Genomic DNA, 25,378 nt, shown 5'->3' on the forward strand with positions numbered 1-25,378 from the left:
CCGCCTCCTTCTGTGGCGCGGTGTCTTCCACCCACTCCTCACGGTGGCCCACCTTCATTTGTGATTAGCTGAAGGTTGGGATAGACATAATAAAGTGAAAATTGATCATCAATCTTTTTTTTTTTTTTTTTTTTTTTGAGATGGAGTCTTGCTCTGCCACCCAGGCTGGAGTGCAGTGGCCGGATCTCAGCTCACTGCAAGCTCCACCTCCCGGGTTTACGCCATTCTCCTGCCTCAGCCTCCCGAGTAGCTGGGACTACAGGCGCCCACCTCGTCGCCCGGCTAGTTTTTTGTATTTTTAAGTAGAGACAGGGTTTCACCGTATTAGCTAGGATGGTCTCTATCTCCTGACCTCGTGATCCGCCCGTCTCGGCCTCCCAAAGTGCTGGGATTACAGGCTTGAGCCACCGCGCCTGGCCCCGATCATCGATCTTACCAAAATTTCTCATAGAAATTGGAAGCGTTAATACTATTTATTAGTGGTTCTAGTGATAATTTGGTTTTAGCTCCATTGAATGCTTAAGTTTATTGCTTGTAAGTGTACACAGTTTCCACCAGCTTTTGCCACAGTTGTCTGTATTTTAATATTAATAATGAGGCTATCTTCTAGCATTTTTCATTTAGTTACTTAGAAAAATATAATTCTAATGGTATAGCTAGCAACATTTTGTTAAGGCGATCACCTTTTCAGATTTGGTCAAATTTCCTGTATGTTGTATGTTAGGGACGTGCATTTTCTTTACAAGGGATGGAAATAAGGGTTGGTGTCCCCACAGTGACATGAGTCAGCTCTTTGCTCTGCTGACTGGTGCTGACTGACGTAGCTCACCCCATCCCAATCCCTGTCATTTGCTTCGGGAAGATCCCAGGTGGGCTCCAGACGAGGTCAGACCTGTGGAGCCGGGCTCTGTGTTCAGTGCTGACATTTATGTGCGTGCTTGTGGTCTTGCTGACCACATGTCAAGCTATTCTGTCTACATTCAAGACAGGAGCAAGGGGGAAGGTGAAGTGCCAGGGTCTCATGCTCCTTTTTCAAGAAAATGGTAGCTTCCTCAGACCTCTGGCCGGGCGCAGTGGCTCACACCTGTCATCCCACCACTTTTGGAGGCTGAGGCGGGCAGGAGTTTGAGACCAGCCTGGACAACATGGCAAGACTCTGTTTCTACTAAAAACACAAAAGACCCCATCTCTACTAAAATAAAAATGGCAAGACCCTGTCTACTAAAAATACAAGGAAACCCCAAACTAGCCAGGTATGGTGATACATTCTTGTGGTCCCAACTACTTGGGAGGCTAAGGTGGGAGGATCACCTGAGTCTCGAAGGTCAAAGCTGTAGTGAGCTGAGATCGCGCCACTGTACTCTAGCCTAGGCCACCAGAGTGAAATTCTGTCTCACACACACACAAACACACACACACACAAAGACCTCTGCCAAATACCCCTTTTGTAAGGAGAGTGGGAGGACATCATAACCTGCATAATCCAGTCCTGATTCATTCTCTGAGGCTGGCAGAGGTTATACTTTCTGGGGCCTGGGTTCTCTACTGGTCACAGAACAGACTGGGGTCCTTAGGCTGGGAAGGAAGGTGGCTGGGGTGGGGCTTGAGGTAACAAATAGTGTCTGCCACACTATAATTTGTCTTCACCTGTTGTCATAATTATGTTTTCTTTTTTTTAATCCTGATTTATTTTTAGCTGAAAATGACATCCTTGTCTATAAAAAGAGCTAGATGATGAATATCCTTTTCCTGGGTCCTAAAGTGGGGTGATTTGGTGGTTCATACCTTAGTTGTTTTTATTGTGCCTCTGTTCTAATTCACACATTTACGTATAGTTTAACTGAGTGGAGGATCTAATATTGAACTCATAGTTCTTTTAATGTTGACTTTGAAATACACGCTATAGCTAATAAATGTTGATAACATGTTTTTATCACTTTAAACCTGTTTTTATCATATTTTTATTTTGCAGTAAATTCTATCAAATTTCATCCCTCAGAGCAGTTGGCTCTCACTGGTATGTTGATTTTTTTCTTTATTGAACAAAATGATAGATGGTCTTAAAACAACTATAAATATTCTTTTCTTATTCTAGCAGAATAATCCATGGCTTTCATGAAAGTTAATCTTTAGTAGACATTTTATGAATTAAATGAGAAATGGATAAAGGAAAATACATTGAGCAGTACTTTCTAGAGATAGTAGTGGATAAGCAGTTGGTTTTCTTGTGAGATGAAGATGGCTTCATGGTCTTCTTAAGCCTTTCTGTACAGTATCAGCATGTTTGTTGTTCTCTGTGTGGTTCCTGTAGATGGAGCTCTTCGAGGCCCCGTGATTACCGTTGTGTTCCCTTAGATTGTATGCATCTGATACGGAGAAATGAGAAAGGCAGCATAGAGACAACGGCAAGTTGCCAGAGTCAGCATTTTTATTTCTTTCTGGGTAATTTACCTACCCGTGGTAGCTTGGATTTGCCATCATTTCAGAGTAGTTTTAAAAACGTGCCTTCCTTGGTTGCTTTTGGAGGGTAGCCTTACAGTACTGAGGACTTTTCCTGTGAGATTGTCAGACCCCCACAGATCCCCGTGATAACCCAGGGACATTGGTGATGATCTCGAAGGATGTGTGTAGGCTTTCTGTAGACCAGAGGTCCTTAGCGCTTTTTCTGTAAAGGAATAAGCAGTGAATATTTTCATCTTTGTGGGACATTCAGGCTCTGTCGCCAGTACTGAGTTCTGCTCTTGCAGCATAAAAGCAGCCGACAGTGCACTGATGAGTGGACATGGCTGTGTCCAGCAACTTTATTCACAAAAGTGGGTGGCTGCCTGGGTTTCGCCTATGGGCCAGATTGTGCTGACCCAGGGATAGAACACCGAGGTTGAGATGACTGGCAGCTTCACGCAGGTGGAGTTGTTTAAGAAGGAGCCCCAGTGACAAGTACTTCCAGTGTGTGGGATGCAGCGAGTCACGTGGTTTGGTCGGAGTTTTTATGTGAGAGAGAAATGTGGTGGGAGAGTTAGACTGAGAGTCATTTTGAGCAGACCCAGACCACATAGCTGACTTTCACCTTCATATGTGTGTGAAGACTAAAGCAGACAAGGAGTTTACACCTTACGAAGTTGGCGGTTTGTGGGATGATTGCAAAGGGGGCAAGGAGACTGGTGGCAGTTAGATGTGTTCAGATTCAAACCAAAGGGCTCGAAAAAGGGTGGAACCAGACACATCCAGGAACTGACAAAGACTTGGAAACATGAGGTCATGAGCATAGAGAGGGGAGAGTTAGACTTGGAAACGTGAGGTAATGGGCATAGAGAGGAGAAAGTTAGACTGGGAAATGTGAGATAATGGGGAAATGTGAGGTAACAGGTATGGAGAGAGGAGAGTTAGACTGGGAAACGTGAGGTAATGGGGATAGAGAGGAGAGTTAGATGGGAAACGTGAGGTAATGGGCATGGAGAGGGGAGAGTTAGATGGGAAACGTGAGGTAACGAGCATGGAGAGAGGAAGGTTAGACTGGGAAACATGAGGTAATGGGGATAGAGAGGAGGGTTAGACTGGGAAACGTGAGGTAACGAGCATGGAGAGGGGAGAGTTAGACTGGATTGGGCATGATGTTGATTTGAGGAGGAGTTGCAAGTCCGGGCAGTACATTTATTTGCATGAAACGTGCGGTGTCAGCTCAGAGCACCTCCTTTAGGGAAGTTGGGTGGCAGTGAAGAGACGATGGAAGCCAGCCTGCCCCCGTGTGTGGGTGAGATGTGGCGGTGCTGGTGTCCGAGGCCTGTTCTGTGCCCCACGGTGCTGTCCTTTTGTCTTTCCAATCCTCAATAAAAGCGTTTCCTTGCAAACTGGCTGCTGAAAACAGCGGGACGGGAGCCGTACACATAAGGAGTGCCGATAGGTGCCTGGCCCATTGAAAGGCCACATCCATGTTGAATGGATGGAGATGAGTGTCGCTTTCCCGAACATCTCAGAGTGGATCGCAGCTCTGAGTTCTGATATGATAGGATTTCTTAGAGGTTAGATAGATGGAGAGAAAAATCTACTATTTGTACATTTTCTCTGAACTTCCAGGACTTCCTATGCTAGAATGAAAGGTGAAATTGTTTTTTAAGTGATCATTATTTCCTCAATTTTGGACATGTACTGTATTCTCAATAGCATTATGCAGTCTCAGAAAAGAGTTATTTAAGTAAAAAGTACATTCATCTCACTAAGTGGTCACTAAGCCGGAAAGGTCTGACTGCTGCTGCTCAGCCAGAGTGGCGGTGAAGAGCGCATTTTACCATGGTCTGTGCCTTGGGTAATTTTCCCCGATTTCTCTCTTCAGCTTCTGGAGATCAGACTGCTCATATCTGGAGATACGCGGTGCAGCTGCCGACACCCCAGCCTGTCGCTGACACTAGTGTAAGCACCTTTCCTTACCTGCGAGTGTGTAGGATGCTGATGTCTGCGAATCTGAGAATCCATGTATAATATCTGTCATGGACCGAATGTTTGTGTCCCCCCAAGTTCAGCATTGAAGCCCTCACCCCCTGTATGGTCGAATTTGGAGAGGGGGCCTCTAAGGAAGTAGTTAAGGTTCAGTGAGATTGTGTGAGGTCCTCATAAGAGGAGACGGTGGAGTGCTCGCCTGTGTTCTCAATCTGTCACTCTCTGTGTCGTGTAAGGGCAGAGCCAGAGGGTGGCTGTCTGTAAGGACGAGCCCGCACCAGAACCTGAATTGGCTTGATCTTGGACTTCCAGCCTCCAGAACTGTGAGAAAATGTTTTGTTTTTTATAAATCACCCAGTCTGTGGTATTTTGTTATGGCAGCCAGAGCAAACTAAGACCGATTTTAGTACCACAAAGTGGGGGGGCTGCTAAAGAAATGCCTGAAAATGTGGACATGGCTTTGGAGCTGGGAATGGGTAGATGCTGCAGGCGTTTTCAGGTACCTGCTGGAGAAAGCCTCCATGACTGTGAAGGGCTTGTTGGTAGAAATACGGACATTGAAGGTGACTCGGGTGAAGGCTCAGAGAGGAAAGGGGAGAGCTTTTAGTGTCTTAGAGAATGCACGTATCATAGGCAGAATGTTGTGGAAAAGTGGATGTTGAAGGCTCTTCTGCTGAGGCCTCGGAGGAGGTGAGGGACAGGTTACGGGGAACTGGAAGAAAGTGATCCTCATTACAAAATGGCCGAGGACTTGACTGAGCCGAGATCTTGTGAATGAAATGTTAAAGGTGCAGCCTGGTTGCTCTCCTTGCATACAATAAAGTGCTAAAGGTCGGAGATACTCTGAAAGAGCTGTTAAGGGAAAGGGGATGACAACTTGTAAGATTCAGGAAATTCCCAGCCTATGCCTGTTACAAAAAAAAGAGAAAGCCGGTTCCGAAGAGAACATGCAGGGTTTGTCTGAACAGCCAGTTGACATGGAGGTGAGTGTGGGTGGGAGCCACGGCTTTAAGCACTCACCGCAGCAGGATCCAGGACTGGAGATGGGATTATATCCAGAGACTCCGCCAGCTCAAACCAGAGGGGACATGGTGGGGACAGAATGAAGGAAGGTGTCAGACTGCTGTGATTCCACAGCACAGAAACCAGAGCTGCCTGGGCAAGAACCTTTACAACCGGAAGAACGCCCCTGAAGGTGATTCTGAGGTTGGTAGGGCTGCAGCTGTCACCGCAGTTCCCAGGACAAGGGCCTGTTTCTTCCTTGGTTTCGAAGTGTGGGGGCCTCCTTGGTTTCAGGGCCAGGCTGCCGTGGTCCAGTGCTGTGGGGGTGGGGCTGCCAGGCTTAGCCAAGGGGGTGACACCCCTGCCCCAGCATACTTGGAGGGTGGCGCATCCAGCCCAAGAGGGGCTCTCTGGAGCCTGAAGAGCTCATGGAGTTTGCCTTGCGGGATTTTGGACTTGCTTGGACCCCACCACCCTTTCCCTGTTGCCTCTTTCTCTCTTTTGGAAAGGGAACGTCTGTCCCGTGCCTGCCCTACTGTTGTATTTTGGGAACGCTTAACTTGTTTGGGTTCCATGGTTTACGGCTGGAGGGGAGCTCAACTTCAGGGTGGGCGAATCGCACCCTGAGTCCCACCCATTCCTGATTCAGGTGATGTTTTGTTAAGACTTGGGACTTCACACCTTAGCGCTGATGCTGGAATAAGACTTCTGAGGCTGTTGGGATGGGACGACTCTATTTGCCATGCAAGAAGGACATGAATTTGGGGGAGGCCAGGGACAGGATGTTCTCAACTGAATGTCTCTGTCCCCCAGAAATCTGTGTTGAAGCCCTAACCCCCAGTGTGGCTGTATTTGGAGATGGGGCCTCTAAGGAAGAGGTTAAAGCAAAATGAGGTAGTGGAGGGGCTGCCCTGATCCCATAGGATGAGTGTGTCAGAAGAGACATCACACACTCACCCTTATGGTTGCCCTGGTGCATGCATGCTCTCTCTCTCCCCCCTCCCCATTTCTCCGTTTTTTTTTTTTTTTTTTTTTTTTTTTTTTTTGAGATGGAGTCTCGCTCTGTTGCCCAGGCTGGAGTGCAGTGGCGTGATCTTGGCTCACTGCAACCTCTGCTTCCCGGGTTCAAGGGATTCTCCTCCCTCAGCCTCCCGAGCAGCCGGGACTACAGGTGTGTGCCACCATACCCAGCTTTTTGTATTTTTTTTTTTTTTTTTTTTTTTTGAGACGGAGTCTGGCTCTGTCGCCCAGGCTGGAGTACAGTGGCCGGATCTCAGCTCACTGCAAGCTCCGCCTCCCGGGTTCACGCCATTCTCCTGCCTCAGCCTCCCGAGTAGCTGCAACTACAGGTGCCCGCCATCTTGCCCGGCTAGTTTTTTGTATTTTTTAATAGAGACGGGGTTTCACCAGGTTAGCCAGGATTGTCTCGATCTCCTGACCTTGTGATCCGCCCGTCTCGGCCTCCCAAAGTGCTGGGATTACAGGCTTGAGCCACCGCGCCCGGCGTATTTTTGTATTTTTAGTAGAGACGGAGTTTCACCATGTTGGTCAGATGGTCTTGATCTCTTGACCTCATGATCTGCACTCCTTGGCCTCCCAAAGTGCTGGGATTACAGGCGTGAGCCACCGTCCCCAGCCTCTCTATGCTAATATTAATAGAAGAGCCCCTGTGGGCATGCTGCAGGATGGCAGTGCCACACACCGGAAGAGGGGCCTCACCAGAAGCTGCACTGGTTGACGCCTTCGTCATAGACTTAGAGTCTCCAGAACTGGAAAATAACTAATTTCTGTTGTTGAAGCCTCTTGGCCTGTAGTCTTATGTTTTGGTGGCCTGCGCTGACTGAGACAGCACCTAGAAAGACACTCCTTTACCTCTGTATGCATGCATCTGCTCCAGTCTTCCTTTCTACAGATAGTAAACGTTTATCATCCACTCTCTTACAGTTTATGTTTGGATCCTGTTTCTTACTGTTTTGTCTGTTTAATATTAGACATCTGGTGTATCTTTCATGGACTTTTATCATCACATCAGCTAATGGCTTGTATGACATCAATTTTATGTGGTTCAAATTTAAACATAGATAACAAAAGATGTGTATTGAGAAGAATGAATTCATGCATTTATACCATAAATTCATAAAATTCTTCACTTACTGTTTGCCTTGCGCTGTCTGTGGTAGCTCAGCACCCTATGTTTATGATCACAAAGAGGCCTGAATGTTTCTCTGAGTGCAGTTACCTCCCTAGTTTCAATGACAGGCTAAACGTTAGTGGCGTGGTCTTCCCACATGCTCAGCCCTCACTGTGCACCTGAACAGGTGGGAACAGCGCCTGGCAGACAGCGTAGATGATGTACACGTCTAGAAGTTTCATTTTGTATTGGGGTGTGATTGTTGCAAGGATGAGAGTAATCTAGTTTTGATATTTTAATCTTGGAATATTCCTTGAGTTTTCTGCTTTGTGAACATTATAAACTGTTCTATGTGGAGATAGTTAAGCAGTTAATAAATTACAGTGATAAATGAGTTTTCTTTAGTCCTAATAAAGGTTCTAATAGTTCATTTTTAACTGAATGTATTATGTATTAACACAGTTTTGTTCTCTTTGTGGAATTGACAGACTATTCATTATGTAGCGCATAACACTGTCCACTAACACACACATTTAGTGATGAACAAGTGAAATGTGTGCTGATGGTGGGCGTGGTGGAGAGGTGAGGAGGGTGAGCATTGATGCTCAGAAAATTCAAAATGTGTGCTGATGGCGGGCGTGGTGGAGAGGTGAGGAGGGTAGCATTGATGCTCAGAAAATTCAAAATGTGTGCTGATGGTGGGCGTGGTGGAGAGGTGAGGAGGGTAGCATTGATGCTCAGAAAATTCAAAATGTGTGCTGATGGTGGGCATGGTGGAGAGGTGAGGAGGGTGAGCATTGATGCTCAGGAAATTCAAAGGAGTTAATGTATGGATTGATTTCCAAATAAAATAAGAAAGACATCAATTTTGTCAGAGGGAAGATTCATGTACAGTACTTACATTAAAAACACCTAATAGTTCACTGAGAATGTCACTTAATTTTATTTTCTTCTTTACTACTTTGCTTGTGTTGGGTGAGTGCACTTCTCATGTTGACAGTTGCCACCTCAAGATTTGGGGCTGGTGTTGGGGGCTCTGAGTTAAAGACGAACCTCTGTGATGTGCCATGACTTGAGCTGTCCTGGGAGCACTGCACACAGAGTTGTGTTGGGCCCTCTGTAATAAAGAGGAGGCAGTGCAGCCTGTGGATGGCCAGGTATCTGCAGAAACGGCGTGGGAGGTTCCTTCCAGCACTGCTGGATGAAATGAGGCTCCTTAGGTGGAAAGCAGTTTTGTTTTCTGAAGCTTTTGGCAGCCCGTCTTGACTCTGATTTGCTTAGCAGTTTTCATTTTAAATTTTAACACAAACTCTAATCTGTTAAAATCTGTATTCATCTTGAATCATTATAGCTTTTGGACAGATGTCTTGTGTTTTAAAATTTGCATCTGCGAGTTTTGCTTGACATCCACAGTGTTGATAAGCGTTTGGGTGGCATAGTGGAAACAGATTTAGACCAACAGAATGACTGTCGCATGCGAATTAAGTTACACTGAATTATTCGTTTAACTTCGTCGGCCTTCTTTTTATCCTTTGAGGAGTTTACCCTGTGGCTGCTCCTGGCTCTTTGCTGTGCTCCCTCTGGAGCCGTTTTCCCAGCTGCGTGCAGTGCTGTCACCCATCACCCCCGGCCTTCAAGGTGACGTCCCGACTACTTCCCTGCTGCAACCTGTCTGGCGGCCTCTGCCAGCCTTGTGAGCCTGGGGCCCCCCGGCCCCCTGTCCCGACTGAGCTGCGCGTGCCACCCTGAACTTGCTGTTTCTGGGTGTTCCTTTCCTTGTGCCACCCGTTTCAGGAAACGTCCCTGTCTGTCACCCAGTGCTTTAGACCAAACACCTTTCCACGGTCTAAACACCTGTATTGTTCTCTTACTGCCTGTGGAAATCACCCTGTCAGCCACTCCTGCAGCAGAGGGCGCTTCAGTTCTTTCTTCCCACCCTACTCCAGGCCACCCTCTCTTATGGGCACTTCTCTCATCTCCTGTCCGTCTCCTCTGTTGTTTTCTGGGGCTGCCATAACAACGTGCCAGGGGCAGGGTGGCTTCTAAACAACAGATCCGTGTTCCCACAGTGCCAGAGGCTGGAAACCCGAGATGAGGGTGTGAGCAGGGCTGGTTCCTCCTGAGGCCTCTTTCCATGGCTCATAGATGGGTCTTCTCCTGGGTCCTTTATCCCTCTGGGAATGTCTGTGTTCTCATCTCTTCTTACAAGGACGTCAGTCCTATTGGAATAGGGTCCACTCTCCTGGTCTCATTTTATCTTAATCACCTCTTTAAAGCCCCTTTCTCCAAACAGCCACATTCTGAGGTCCTGGGGTGAGGACTTCAGCACAGGAATTTGGGTCCACAGTTCTGCCCCAGCAGCCCCTTCCACCGTTCCCTCCGCAGTTTGTTCACACAGCACACACCTGGCATCACACCCCGCCCACAGCCGTGTGGTGATTTTGCATCACACGGAATAGAACCTGGCATCCTTTCCACAGTCTCCCGGGATTACACGAGCTGTTCCCCGTGCCGCCTCGGACTTTGCCTCCTGTAGCTGTTCCGCACATGGCGGAATGCTGTTCCTCGGCATGGGCGAGCCTTACTTAACCCTTCCTTTCCTCACATCTGACTCACGTGCGACCTCATCAGAGAGTCCCTCATCAGTAATTATATGTAAAATAGCACAACCATCCAGCTGCCCCTTGTCCTATTTTATTTTACCTCATAGAACTTACTGCCGCCTTACTCTGTGTGGCCATGCTGACGTGTGTTCCCGTGCTGCTCTGCATCCTTGTGATACGTGTTCCCGTGCTGCTGTGCGTCCCTTTGACGTGCGTTCCCGTGTTGCCGTGCGTCCCTGTGACGTGCATTCCCGTGCGTCCCTGTGACGTGCGTTCCCATGCTGCCATGCGTCCCTGTGACGTGGGAACCCGTGTTGATGTGCGTCCCTGTGACGTGTTCCCGTGCTGCTGTGCGTCCCCGTGACGTGCGTTCCCGTGCTGCTGTGCGTCCCCATGACATGCGTTCCCGTGCTGCGGTGCGTCTCCGTGAAGTGTTCCCGTGCTGCCGTGCGTCCCTGTGACATATGTTTCCATGCTGCCGTGCGTCCCTGCGACGTGCGTTCCCGTGCTGCAGTGCGTCCCTGTGACGCGTTCCCAGGAACGCACATCACCGGGACGCACCGCAGCACGGGAGCACACGTCGCAGGGACGCACAGTAGTACGGGAACGCGCCTCACTTGTGATACCGTGCTGCTGTGCGTCCCTGTGACGTGCCATCCCGTGCTGCTGCGCGTCCCTGTGACGTGTAATCCTGTGCTGCTATGTGTCCCTGTGACGTGTTCCCGTGCTGCTGTGCCTCCCAGTGATGTGTAATCCCCTGCTGCTGTGCATCCATGTGACGTGTTCCCGTGCTGCTGTGCGTCCCTGTGATGTGTAATCCCGTGCTGCTATGCATCCATGTGATGTGCGTTCCCTTGCTGCTGTGCGTCCCTGTGACGTGCGTTCCCTAGTAATGTGTTTGTGCTCATGACATTCCCGTGTTAGGCCATTCTTGCATTACTATAAAAAAATACCCGAGACCGGGTAATTTATAAAGAAAAGAGGTTTAATTGGCTGGTTCTGCAGACTGTACAGGGAGCGTGGCACCAGCATCTGCTTGGCTTCTAGGGGGGCTTCAGGGAGCTTCCAGCTTTCACTCATAGCAGAAGGCGAAGCCGGAGACGGCATCATGTGATGGAAGCAGGAGCAAGGCGGGGGCAGGGGGTGCCCCACATCCAAACAGCCAGATCTGGTGAGAGCTCACCCCCTATTGTGGGGTAAGCACCAGGCTATGAGGAATCCTCCCCCATGAGCCAGACACCCCCACCAGGCCCCACCTCCAACACAGGGGATTCCAGTTCAGCATGAGATTTGGGCTGGGACAGATTTCCAAACTGTATCAGTTCCAGTACTAGTACTTGTGTACATACGACATACCTCCCCATACTAACGTGTGTGTCTGTATATGTGTGTGTGTGTGTGTGTGTGTGTGTGTGTGTGTGTGGTCTCTCTCTTTTGCTATTTCTCTGAGGGCAGGAGCTTTACCAGGGGTCTTCAACCCAGAGTTCCTACCTGCTAGATTGAGCGTAGTTTTGCATGTGTGCATGTCAGAAGCCCGCTGTCCTCTTCTGCACTGTGTAAGCAGCACCTGGGCTGGGGGTGGGGACTGGCAACTCTGTCAGCCCCTGATAAATATTTGTTGGATGAATATACAGATTTTCTTACAGAGCTGGCTGTAATGTGTTTGTTTTAGCCTTGGCCTTTGACAGGGGGCTTGATGTTACAAAGGAAAATAGACTTTTATGACTATAGCAATAGAATTCTAAGTATATTTTAAATAGGCGTTTGATAATGAAAATGCTTCTTTTTTGCGATGTGATAAATTAGACTTTCACTTGTATTTGATTAGTTTTATATTGCATTTCTACTAATAACTGATGAAAACTTAAATGTTGAAAATCTTTATTTGCCATTCTGTTGATGCGTGGAAATAAATGGTAGTTCAGTTGACAACATTGTGGATTCCACTTTTTTTCTGTATGAGATGGCTGTAGAGTTGATGGGCGTTCACGGGCAGCAGTTATGGATCAGAGGAGGACATACTCATCACAGTGGCCAGCACCGGGCTCCTGGTGGTGGCCATCGTGATGGATATGTCCTCAGGAGATTAATGAGAACCATCTATTTTGTAGCTGTGTCACAAGAAACTCAAGATTTCCAGGAAATGTCTTTCTTTTCTGGCCTTCCCTTTGGCAGCAGATATCTGGGGAAGATGAAGTAGAGTGCTCTGACAAGGATGAGCCCGACCTCGATGGGGACGTGTCCAGCGACTGCCCCACCATCCGCGTCCCGCTGACATCCCTCAAGAGCCACCAGGGCGTGGTCATCGCTGCTGACTGGCTGGTTGGGGGGAAGCAGGCTGTGACTGCCTCCTGGGACCGGACGGCAAACCTGTACGATGTGGAGACGTCTGAGCTCGTTCACTCTCTGACAGGTGCCTGGGTTCTCTGAGTCCGCCGCCTCCTGGCTGTGCATGTTAGTTTATGTCCATGGGTTATGTCTGACCTTGCCAATTACTTCTTGACCAGAATGAGTCTCAGTCTTCTTGGCTCTTCTGTGGTAATTTTTGGAGATTTTTTCTATTAATAATAGAACTGTTGGTAGCTAAATTTATTTTATCTTCAGGGGTTTTAAATTATAGCATGTAGTATCTAGATATTGGAAATATGGTAGTTGTATTAGTTTTCCATTGTTCTGTAACAAATTTCCACAATCTCAGTGTCTTAAAATGACAGGAATTGACGGCCTTATGGTTTCCCAGGTCAGGAATTTTGGGCCTGTGGTAGCTGCTCTTCTCCCTGGGGCCACAAAGACCTGAGTGAGGGTGCTGCCCGGGCAGGACCTCCCCGAGGCTGCGATCCTCTTCCAAGCCTGCTGGTCATTGGAGGAGGCCGTCCCCGCTGCTGGAGTCTGAGGCCCTGTCTTCTTGCCGGCTGCCAGCCAGGGCTCCTCTGGGCGTGCAGAGGCTGTGCCTGGCCCCAGGGTCCCTGCACAGGGCATGCCTTTCCCACACAGCAGCCACTTTCCTCTGCAGCTGGAGCTCCCCTGCTGCTCTGAACTCTCCAACTTCTGTGATCCTTTTTAAGGGCTAGGCCAGACCACCCAGGACAGTCTTCCCTTTGATGAACTCAAAGTCAACTCATTTAGGGACCTTAATTACATCTGCAAAATTCTTTTTGCCTGTAATGTATCATAATTACCAGAAAGATAATCTCATCCTATTTACAGGCTCTGCCCTAACTGAAGGGAAGTGTGGTAGGCATGTACGGGGTGGGGGTGGCTTGGGGCCATCTTGGGGTTCTGCCTACTGAAGTTGCTTCTGCAAATCTGTCTGTAAGTGCATTTCCTGCATGAGCGTTAAAGATTGTATTTGAGTCAGGACCCACAGCGTAGTATCATTAGAAGATATTCTTTTTTTTTTTTTTTTTTTTTTTTTTTTGAGACGGAGTCTCGCTCTGTCGCCAGGGCTGGAGTGCAGTGGCCGGATCTCAGCTCACTGCAAGCTCCGCCTCCCGGGTGCACGCCATTCTCCTGCCTCAGCCTCCCGAGTAGCTGGGACTACAGGCGCCCGCCACCTCGCCCGGCTAGTTTTTTGTATTTTTTTAGTAGAGACGGGGTTTCACAGTGTTAGCCAGGATGGTCTCGATCTCCTGACCTCGTGATCCGCCCGTCTCGGCCTCCCAAAGTGCTGGGATTACAGGCTTGAGCCACCGCGCCCGGCCTAGAAGATATTCTAAGCAAAGAATTAAGATTTAAGTGGTTCTCACATTCAGCCTGTTAATTTGCCTGACCTTCTAACTGGTAGGGTCAGAAAATGGGTTATGCACCTGCTTGGTTTTCTGTTCCTTTGACGTGGACGGCTGAAAAGACTTCAGCTTCTGAGGGAAAACCTGCCCCACCATGACCCACATGCTGCTGAGTGATTCCATTAGGTCAGGTTCACATTCTAAGACAGACGGCTTCTTGGGTTCTTGTGCTATTGAAAAGCTTTTTTCTCTGTGCTCCTCAGGTGATGACCTTGTATTTTGCCATCTTGGTTACAGGGCACGACCAGGAGTTGACGCACTGCTGCACACACCCTACCCAGCGGCTCGTGGTGACCTCTTCCCGTGACACGACTTTCCGCCTCTGGGATTTCAGGGACCCCTCCATCCACTCGGTGAATGTTTTCCAGGGACACACGGAGTGAGTTGCGGTAGTTTAGACATCTGTCTTTAGTCATGAAGAAAGTTCTGTGGGTTGACATGAAAACTTAATTCTAGCCTTAATTTTCAGTATTTCCAACTCTACTATCTTTCAAAAAAATGACTACCTTTCAAATTCTGCTATTCTTTTTCTAAACATTTAGCTCCATTTTGGCTATTTCAAAGGATCTAGGAGATTAACAGAAGGCACCCTCAGATGTTCTCTTGAGAAGTTTAAAGAAGACAGAATGGGGGAGTTGGGTGGAGAGGGTTAGAAAAGAGCAGGGCTGCCAGAGCCTGTAGCTGAGCACAGGGGCTGGCCATGCCACCATGGGCGCCGCGGGAGCTGTTACTGCCACCCACAGGGCCTGTGGCTGAGCTCAGGAGCTGGCCATGCCACCATGGGAGCCGTGGGAGCTGTTACCGCTACCCACGGGGCATCTCCTGGGTCTTTTCCATCTAGTTTTTGTTATTACACGTGTCTGTGTGGTATATTCTGGGAGAAGGTACACACATAGATGCGCATGCAGACATAGACCCTCAATCCAGTGTGTCCCTTTCTGCTTGGGTCTCTCTCCAGCAACTCAAGCGTAAGGTCTTAACAGAACTCATCAGTTCTTTCTGTGACCGCCTCCTTCCCCGAGTCTGGCCCTGCTCAGTCAATGATGAGACCGCCTGCCCACTCATGGGGGTTGTCTACTTAGAGTGTTCCCTGGTTCTTCTCTTTTAACCTCTGCTCCCCGTTCCCCCATCATGTCCCATGTGGTCCACTGGCAGGTCTGCTGCCAGCCGTGCGTGTGGGATCTGTGCCGGCCACTCCTCGCTCCTCCATGCCCCCCCAACCTCCCACCAGTGCTGCTCTCCACTCCACGTCTGGATAAGCAGCGTGCAGTGAGAGGTTTATAAATGAACTCCAAATATGAAAATCTGTTTTAGATGTTTAACGTGAGTTACTAAGTTTTAGATTTAGTGTTCAAAATGTTAGTAAGATGTTGGAAAGGAAAATAGGACTTTTTGTTTGTTTGTTTGTTAATAGACGGAGTCTCTTTCTGTCGCCCCGGCTGGAGTGCAGTGGCACAATCTCGGCTTACTGCAACCTCTGCCTCCCGGGTTCAAGCGATTCTCCTCCCTCAGCCTCCCTAGTAGCTGGGATTGCAGGTGCCCGCCACCACGCCTGGTTAATTTTTGTATTTTTAGTAGAGGTGGGGTTTCACCATGTTGGCTGGGCTGGTCTCAAACTCCTGACCTCAGGTGATCCGCCCACCTCGCCTACCAAAGTGCTGGGATTATAGATGTGAGCCGTTGTGCCGACCAGGACAACATTTTCAAAAAGAAGCTTGAGATTGGAAAGCTAATTCCTTGACTCTGAGACTGGAACAGGAGCAGGTAGCAGTCACGACCACGCGTAGAGATCTTTATGTCAGCCTGGGTCTGTTCGGGGGCATCACACGCATTAAACTACTCCGTCCTGACATCAGGTCGGCGTTTATTCTGCCAGCTCCATTAGCGATCGCCACAGTAATACAGACCTCCCGGCGGTCAGTGGCTGAACACAGCACCGTGTTGTTGCTGCATCAGGGTGCAGCGGGCACCGAGCTGGGCCCCCATGAGCTCCGCCACATGCCCTGACCCCGCTGCAGGCCAGCTCATCGGTGAGGAAGATGCTGTGGCTCGGGGAGCACTGCTTCCTATGCATGTTAGTTTGGATGTGGTGCTCCCTGACGTCCAACAGATGCAGAGGGGCCCCACAGCAAAGCCCTGGCTGGACCTGGGCCTGCCACCTGGCAACACTGGTGCAGGGCGGGGCAGAGGGGCCACATGGCTGCTCTGCTGTTCCTCATGAGAATTCACTGGAAGGGCAGTTGGAGGCCTAGAGGGTGGGAGGAGCAAGATGGTCTCACTCCTGCGCCTGCAGTGCTTTCCTAAGCTTTTTTCTTAGAAAAGTTTCAAGCCTACATAAAAACTAACAAGAGTAGTACAGTGTACCCACAGACCCTTCACCTAGGTTCGCCTGTTGTTTTTGCAGCACTGCTGTCTCCTCACACGTGTACACACCTCTCTCTGAAACACAAGCCCACTAACCCTTCACCTAGGTTTGCCTGTTCTTGTATTGCAGCACCGCTGTCTCTCTTTACACATGTGTACACACTGCTGTCTGTAACACACATGTCCACTACCCCTTCACCTAGGTTTGCCTATTGTATTACAGCACTGCTGTCTCTACATAAGTGTAACACATATGCCCACTTACCCATCACCTAGGTTCGCTTGTTGTATTGCAGCACCGCTGTCTCTCTTTACACATGTGTACACAACTCTCTGAAACACACGCCCACTTACCCTTCACCTAGGTTCACCTGTTGTTGTATTGCAGCACTGCTGTCTCTGTAGATGTATACACACCTCTCTCTGTAACACACACTTGTATATTTTCTTTGGCTGAGACCTTTGAAAGGAAAACTCCAGCATGCATTTTCTAAGAATAAGGATGTTCTCCTAATACACTACCATTGTTTAAATAAGAAAATTAGTAAAAATTCTATGGCATCCTTTATCTGGTCCATATTTAGATTTACTGAGTTCTCCCCAAAATGTCTTTGATACTTTTTTTAGATCTAGGATTTAATCAGGATTCTCTCATCACATTTAGATATTATATCCTTTGACTTCTTTTAATCTAGAATGGTCCTTCCTCCATTTTTTGTTACTTTTTAGGACACTGAGTTTTTTGGTGAAGAATTCACCAAAGAATCCTGGTGCTCTTTTGTAGAATGCCCCTCATTCTGCATTTTTCTTATGACTTCCTTTAAAGTACCCCTCTGCTGTGCTATTGGTGTGCTGGAGCACTCCTGCGGTTAAGATGGCGTCTGCAGGTGTGCCTGCCAGAGGTGCTCTCCTGTTTCAAATAGTGAAGCGACGCTGTTCCACGGATGTGAATTCCCCAGTGACCTTTCCTCGGTCCAGGGCCTCAGCTCATTGTTACATTGAGTCCTGCAGAAGGGGATCTTTGTAATTCTGTCTACACTGGTTAGTTGGCACTGTGTGTTGTGAGTGTTAGCGAGCATAGACACCTGCACTTTGTTGGTGTTGGTGGTTGTGATCCCTGTGCTTGCTTTGGTTTTGGCTTCCGCGTGCTCCCCCCCCCAGCCATGGGACCTGCAGGGCCGAGTGCCACCATCCTAGCACAGCTCCCTGCCCCAGGCTGGGACGACCCAGCAGCTCTCACTGCATCGACTCTGGTCATCTGTATGGAGCACAAAAATCTGTCAGAGCTTTGAGAATTGGGTGAAGAGGGTAGTTTTGTGTTTAGAGAGCAGGGCAGCTTCCTATGTGCTTCCGATATGGGGGTTGCAGGTATAGACTGGTGTGCCCTGCCGTGTCTGTCCCCTATGAGGGCGGAATGGAAAGGCCCAAGAATTCTGTCCAGAGGAGGATGCAGTGGAGCCAGGGCTTGGTGAGTTGCTGGTTTGTGCCAGGCACTGTTGGAGCCTCTGGCATCACCCCAGTTCAGGGAGAGAAACTGAGGCATGAGGACGCCAGGTGGTTTGCTGAGGGTTTGGCTCTAGGGGGTGATTCCAGAGCAGTCCCTCCTGGTGCCTTCAGGGTGCCTCTTGTGTTATTTAAGACCCTTCTAGCCCTGTGTTGTCTCTGTTCAGTTACCTTATTTAACTGAAAGACTTTATTTTTGTTTTGTGTAAAAAGAAAAGTTTTTGTATTTGTATTACTGGAGTTGATTGCAAGTGCATGTTTTTGCTTCTAAGGCTGTTGCAACCGTGTAGTCTTGGCCATTTGACTGTGAAGTGTAGTGAATGCTGGTGGCATCTTTAAACCATCTGCTTAGGCCGGACGCAGTGGCTCACGCCTGTAATCCCAGCACTTTGGGAGGCCGAGACGGGCGGGTCACCTGAGGTCGGGAGTTTGAGACCAGCTTGACCAACATGGAGAAACTCTGTCTTACTAAAAATACAAAATTAGTCAGGTGTGGTGGTGCATGCCTGTAATCCCAGCTACTTGGGAGGCTGAGGCAGGAGAATTGCTTGAACCCAGGAGGTTGAACCCAGGAGCCAAGATCGCGCCGTTTTACTCCAGCCTGGGCAACAAGAGTGAAACTCTGTCTCAGAAAAAAAAAATCTGATTAATTTGTGGTAAATTTTTGCAGCTGGTGGATACGTGAAACAATGGTTTTTAGAGAGTTGTACTTATGAAGAATGTAGTAACTGTTATAACAGAAGGAGTTCTTATTAATGTGGACCTATGAATACAGTTTCCTAGGGTTTATGTCTTTCTATTGGAATCAGGTGTGGGGGTAGAGTAACGTGGAGTGTGTAATTCCGTGTGCCTTCTCTCCCACATGGGTCTTCCAAGCTGTAGTCTATGCTTCCACTCACCTGAACCGTGGGCGTGAGGTGAACGTGGACCAGACCTGCCCGGGCTAGGCTTACTCAGATCGTTTATGCTTTCGTTTCTTACTCAAATTATCATGAAGTAGCGTATCTTGTTTATGTGTACATCCAAAAATAAGTTTTGAAAAGATCTCTCTTTGGTGCTAATTTTGTTGCTGCGTCGGGGCGAGTCCACTGGACTCCTGGACATCCAGCTTCCCCTCAGCTGTGCTCCTGCAGGATGAGGGCTTGGTCAGCAGGTGGAGCCATGGACGTCTTTATTGAACACAAACTCTTCCTGACATCAGATCAGCTTTTGAGCCTTTAGACATGCCTCATAATGAGAAAAGCAGGAAATGAGAAATTTTACAAAAATGTTTCATCTGAGGCGTCTTCTTAGTACTGCTTGCCTTTGTCTCTGGCGTGGGTTTTGCAGGTTCGAGCCAGTACACCAAATAAAACCCACAGAGTGCGTGATCCTTACAAAAGTGTAGAGCTGTGCATCCGCGCTACAGCGCACCGAGGTGCGGGTTTAGTTCCTCAGATGTGCATCCGTGCCACAGCGCACGAAGTGCGCGTTTTGTTCCTGAGATGTGCATCCGTGCCACAGCAGAAGTGCGGCTTTAGTTCCTAAGATGTGCATCTGCACTACAGCACACCTGGGTGATTGTTGAAGTGCGGCTGTAGTTCCTGAGATGTGCATCCTCTCCACAGCACACCTGGGTGAGTGCCGAAGTGCGGCTTTAGTTCCTGAGATGTGCATCCGCTCCACAGCACACCTGGGTGATTGTTGAAGTGCGGCTGTAGTTCCTGAGATGTGCATCCGCGCCACAGCAGAAGTGCAGCTTTAGTTCCTGAGGTGTGCATCCGCGCCACAGCAGAAGTGAGGCTTTAGTTCCTGAGATGTGCAGCCGCACCACAGCAGAAGTGCGGCTTTAGTTCCTGAGATGTGCATCCGCACCACAGCACACCTGGGTGATTGTTGAAGTGCGGCTGTAGTTCCTGAGATGTGCATCCGCGCCACAGCAGAAGTGCGGCTTTAGTTCCTGAGATGTGCATCCGCACCACAGCACACCTGGTTGAGTGCCGAGGTGCGGCTTTAGTTCCTAAGATGTGTATCCGCGCTACAGCACACCTGGGTGAGGTCCGGAGTGTGGGTTTAGTTCCTGATTAAGAGAAATGGCCAAGTTGTGTGTGTCCGTTTGATCACTTGTCTGGGACGTTCTGAACATGACTTGTAAGAGCACACCCTGGGTCTCCTGCCTTCCCTGCCACCATGTCATTCTGAGGGATCCTCTGCTCCGAGGGCTTCTCTGCAGTGGCCACCGCATCGCCAAGGACATCCGTGAGCCTTCCATGCGTGTCCAGCCTGTTAGCGCCCAGACCCATGGGGCCTGGCACCCTGAGAGGTGGGAATGTTCGCCCAGGGCCCGGCCTGAGGCCTGCAGGACTGCCTGCTCATGCAGGAGGTAGCTCTGTCGGTTTTCCAGGGCGATCCTGAGTCCTTTTCACCAGTTCTTTTCCTGAGCAGTGAAAGCAAAAGTCAGACATGCGTTCTTAGAAAGTTTGCTGTTCTTGTTGATGTAGGCCAAAAAGTTGTATGCAGGGTGTTTTTAGTGATATTGCTTAAACAGAGGCAGTATTTCTTCAACGTGTGTGACTAAAAGTACCCTTTCTCACGTAATTTATATTAACATGGTGTGGAATGTGGTTTTCAAAGTTTTATCTTAGGGCATATTTTCACTTGTAGGAACTCAGCATAAATTGTTTAGTACAATATATTAGAATCTAATGTCTTTTATAATGTAGATAATTAACTGTCTAGTTAAGGTGACTTGCTGTATATTGGGTTTTCTTTTTTTTTTTTTTTTTTTTTGAGACGGAGTCTCGCTCTGTCGCCCAGGCTGGAGTGCAGTGGCCGGATCTCAGCTCACTGCAAGCTCCGCCTCCCGGGTTTACGCCATTCTCCTGCCTCAGCCTCCCGAGTAGCTGGGACTACAGGCGCCCGCCACCTCGCCCGGCTAGTTTTCTGTATTTTTTAGTAGAGACGGGGTTTCACCATGTTAGCCAGGATGGTCTCGATCTCCTGACCTCGTGATCCGCCCGTCTCGGCCTCCCAAAGTGCTGGGATTACAGGCTTGAGCCACCGCGCCCGGCCCCTATTAGGTTTTCTTAAAGCATGAAGTAGCTCTAAAGGCTTAACGGTAACTGGCCCAGTTTTGTGATCCAGTTTCCAGGAGAGATTTTTTTCCCCACTTTTGTTTTTTGCTTACTGTAATCCTTGTACTTTTACTTGAATTCTGTGCCTTTTTGAAAGACTGAAGTTTGAGTTCCAGTGCTTCACTGTAAGAAAGAAAAGCGTAGCGAAATGGGTCCCCTGAAACGTGTGGTCGTTATCTTAGCTGGAGGAGTTGGAGCTCCGTGCTGTGAGCTGCTAAAGGCTTTGATCATCCGTGTTTAGAAGGACCTGTCGCCTTTTCCTTTTGATGTGTCTTATTTCTTTTCACTCTGTGTTATGGCATCTCTGTATTATAGCAGGAATTTTACCATGGTATTAGTTGGCGTAACTGTGTGGCTGTTTTTATTTGACTGTTTGTTAGTGACCCAATGTGTACTGATTTATATGAAAAGCAATTTTAGATACTTCTTATAGCAGAAATGTGAAGTTGTATGTATTCTTAAAAATAATAAAAAGGCTTAATTTGAAAATTTCAGTGTGTCATAGGAATTCAGCTGTTGGTGGCTATTTCTCCCTTTTTTTTTTCTTTTTGTGCCTTGGTGCCTATTTCTTATACCTTGTTTGATTGCACTCCGTAGATTGATGTTTTTTACAAATGAAGGTCTGTGGAGCCCAGCCCTGGCCGAGCAGGTTTGTTGATGCCAGTTTTCCAACAGCACATACTCAGTTCCTGTCTCTCTGTCACATTTTGGTCATTCTCACAGTATTTCTTACTTTTTCATTGTGATTATGTGAGGGTGGTCAGGGAATTTTGCTGTAACTGTTATTACTGGTTTTGAGGTCCTGGGAACCTTGCCCGTAGAAGACAGTGAACTTAGTCGATAAATCGTGTGTGTTCCAGCTGCCTTACTAACTGACCATTCCCTCGTCTGTCACCTTCTCCTAAGGCCTCTGACTCTCTGAGACACAACACTATTGAAATTAGGCCAACTAACATCCCTACAACGGCCTCTCAGTGTTCAAATGAAGAGTTTCGTGTCCCTCACTTGAAAGCTGGAAATGAACAAAGCTTAGTGAGGAAGACATGTCGAAGGCAGAGAGACTGTGAAAGGTGAGCGTCCTGAATCGGACAGCCAGGTTCTGAATGCAAAGGAAAAGTTCTGGAAGGAAAGTAAAACTGCTACTCCAAGTGATAAGAACACAACCCTAATGCTGATATGAAGGAAGTTTGAGTGGTCTGGATTGGTTAAACCAGCCACAACTTTCCTTTTAGCCAAATCCTAATCCACAGTAGGGCCCTGACTCTCTTCAATTCTGTGAGGGCTGAGAGAGGTGAGGGAGCTGCGGAAGAAAAGCTGGAAGCTAGCAGAGGTTGGTTCATGAGGTTTAAGGAAAGAAGCCGTCTCCATAACATGAGAGTGCAAGGTGAAGCAGCAGCAAATGCTGATGGAGAAGCTGCAGCAAGTTCTTCAGAAGATCCAGTGAGATCATCGATGAAGATGGCTGTGTTTAATAACAGATTCTCAGTGTAGACAAAACAGCCTTCTGTTAAAAAAGATGCCATCTAGAACTTTCCTAGCTAGAGAAGTCATTGCCTGGCTTCAGAGGACAGACTGATTCTCTTGTGAGGGGCTAGTACAGTTGATGACTTGCAGTTGAAGCCAGTGCTCATTTACCATTCTGAAAATCCTAGGGCCCTTAGGAATTATGTGAAACCTACTCTGCCTGTGCTCTATAAATGGATCACCAAAGGCTGGATGCGAGCACATCTGTTTACACCATGGTTTACTGAATATTTTAAGCCTACTGTTGAGACCTACTGCTCAGGAAAAAAGTTTTTTTTTTTTTTTCAAAATTGTATTGCTTATTGACAGTGCACCTAAGGGCTCTGATGGAGATGTACAAGGAGATGGATGTTGTCTGGGGGTAACACAACCCCCATTCTGCAGCCCATGGTTCAAGGAGTCATTTTGACTTTCAAGTCTTACTATTTAAAGAATATATTCGTAAGGCTATAGCTGCCATAGATAGTGATTCCTCTGATGGACCTGGGCCATGTCAATTGAGCACTTTCTGGAAAGGATTTATCATTCTGGATGCCATTCAGAACATTTGTGATTCATGGGAGAAGGTCAGAATGTCACAGGAATTTGAGAGACGTGGAGGGGTACAAGTCTTCAATGGAGAAAGTCGCTGCAGGTGTGGTGGAAACAGGACGATAACTAGGATTAGAAGTGGATCCTGAAGATGGGACTGAATTGCTACAATCTCATGATAAACTTGAATGGACAAGGAACTGCTTTTTGTGGATGAGTAAAGAAAGTGGTTTCTTGAGTGGGAATGCACTCTTGGTGAAGATGCTATGAACACTGTTTAAATGACAGCAAAGGATTTTGAATATTCATAATCTACAGTGGTAAAGCAGCAGTAGGATTAGGATTTCAGAGGACTGACTCCAGTTTTGAAGTTCAATTGTGGGTAAAATGCCTTTTTTTTTTTTTTTTTTTGATACAGGAGTCTTGCCCTGTTGTCTAGGTTATAGTGCAGTGGTGCTATCTTGGCTCACTGCCACCTCTGCCTCCCAGGTTCAAATGATTCTCCTGCCTCAGCCTTCCGAGTAGCTGGGATTACAGGCACCTGCCACCACGCCCGGCTAATTTTTACATTTTTAATAGACAGGGTTTCACCATGTTGGCCAGGCTGGTCTTGAACCCCTAACCTCAAATTATCCACCTGCCTTGGCCTCCCAAAGTGCTGGGATTACAGGCGTGAGCCACCATGCCTAGCCTTGGTAAAATGCTTTTAAACAGGATCACATGCGATAGAGAAATCTTTTGTAGAAGGAAGAATCAGTTGATGTAGCAGACTTCATTGCTGTCCGTTTTAAGAAATAGCCCCAACCTTCAGTAGCCACCACGCTGATCAATCAGCAGCCGTCAGCGTTGAGGCAGGACCCCCCACCAGCGAAAAATGATGACTCACCAAAGGCTCAGATGACTGCTAGTGTTTTCAGTGGTAAAATTTAGCTTACTTATAAAACACACATTGTGTTTTCAGAGGTAATGCGGTTGCTCACGTAACGGAATATAGGATGGTGTGGCTGTGGCTTCTGTATGCACTGGAAAACCAGACAGCTTGTGTGATCTGCCTTACTGCGATCTTTACCTCACAGCGTGGTCTGGAACTAACGGAACCCGCAGAAGCTCTGAGATTGCCTGTGTTTGTCCTAACCACCAGGAGCTGCAGCTGGAAGTCAGTGCTTTTTACCTGAACTAAGTTCTTTTCTGTTTGTGTGTTTTTCACCTGGCAGTGTAATTCCATAAGCCTGGCCCTCTCCTGGCTGCAGCATTCCCTTGCACACACCTGGGGGCTGAACCCACACGCAGGCCGTTCCAGCGTGGGCCCTCACTGTGCGGACTGTGGGTGAATAGACGTGCCTGCAAGAGGCTTTTGCTGTCATGACATTTGCCTGTTTAGATCCCAGCCTCAGTCCTCAGACTCCCCTCAGCACACCCCAACCCCGTAGAGTTTTCCTCCCTCCCCATTTTTTTTTTTACTTTTTTATTTTGGTTGCTATGAAAAGGAGCTGACAGGCGAGGCGTCACTGGCCATTAAACCTCCTCCGTGGGTGGCGGGTGGCTCTGCCTCGTGCCAGGCTGGCAGTATTTGCAGTGCGGATAAAGAAAAAAATAGGAGATCATCTCAACATGGATGTGATATTTGAGGATGCAAAGTTTTTTTGTTTTCTTCCTTTTTAATTCTTTACAAATGATTTTAACTTTATTCCCCAAATGTAGCCTTTGGTGCTTTCTTCTAAAGAAAACAGAGACGGGCGGATCACGAGGTCAGGAGATCGAGACCATCCTGGCTAACACGGTGAAACCCCGTCTCTACTAAAAAATACAAAAAACTAGCCGGGTGAGGTGGCGGGCGCCTGTAGTCCCAGCTACTTGGGAGGCTGAGGCAGGAGAATGGCGTGAACCCGGGAGGCGGAGCTTGCAGTGAGCTGAGATCCGGCCACTGTACTCCAGCCTGGGCGACAGAGCGAGACTCCGTCTCAAAAAAAAAAAACCAAAGAAAACAAAACACACATCTAACCAAACAAAATTTTAAAAAATCAGTTGGAAAATTATAATGATCACTTTGAACTGATGACATCTTTGTGTGCTTTTATTTCCAAACACCTGGGGGAGATATTTGGTACTAAACACTGAGTTCTAGATCATGTGCTCAGAAAGGTAAACAGCTTCGCACCTTGTGTCATGGTGTTAACAGTTTTCTTTTTATGCTTTTAAAGGGAAAAGATATTTGGAAAGTGACATTTTTAACTGGATGATGGGCAGTTTTAATTGCACCTGACTTTTGTGCTTGGTCACAGGCAACATGCAGGCGTCAGCTCGGGTGTGGGCCTCTGGGTGCTGTCCGGCCAGCCGGCCGCCTGGGAGGTGGGCATTGGAAAGGCTGCATGTGGTCCGTGAATCAGT

General features: G+C 48.0%; 1 protein-coding gene across 10 annotated transcripts in view; it reads left to right on the top strand.

Moving 5' to 3' along the window:
• WDR37 (WD repeat domain 37) overlaps positions 1-25,378 on the top strand; it is a 79,301-nt gene that overhangs the window by 37,358 nt on the left and 16,565 nt on the right. For 8 of the 10 annotated variants that reach the window (XM_033208646.1, XM_033208641.1, XM_033208642.1 and 5 more), the window contains 4 exons: positions 1,973-2,017; positions 4,331-4,407; positions 12,346-12,583; positions 14,193-14,334. In XM_033208646.1, the coding sequence (XP_033064537.1) occupies positions 1,973-2,017; positions 4,331-4,407; positions 12,346-12,583; positions 14,193-14,334 (502 nt within the window). The remainder of the gene's footprint in view (positions 1-1,972; positions 2,018-4,330; positions 4,408-12,345; positions 12,584-14,192; positions 14,335-25,378) is intronic. The other 2 variants (XM_033208647.1, XM_033208650.1) reach the window with 1 other exon arrangement.

This window comes from Trachypithecus francoisi, unplaced genomic scaffold, assembly GCF_009764315.1.
Source record: "Trachypithecus francoisi isolate TF-2019V2 unplaced genomic scaffold, Tfra_2.0 Lachesis_group9, whole genome shotgun sequence".
In the NCBI taxonomy this organism is placed as follows: Eukaryota; Metazoa; Chordata; class Mammalia; order Primates; family Cercopithecidae; genus Trachypithecus; species Trachypithecus francoisi.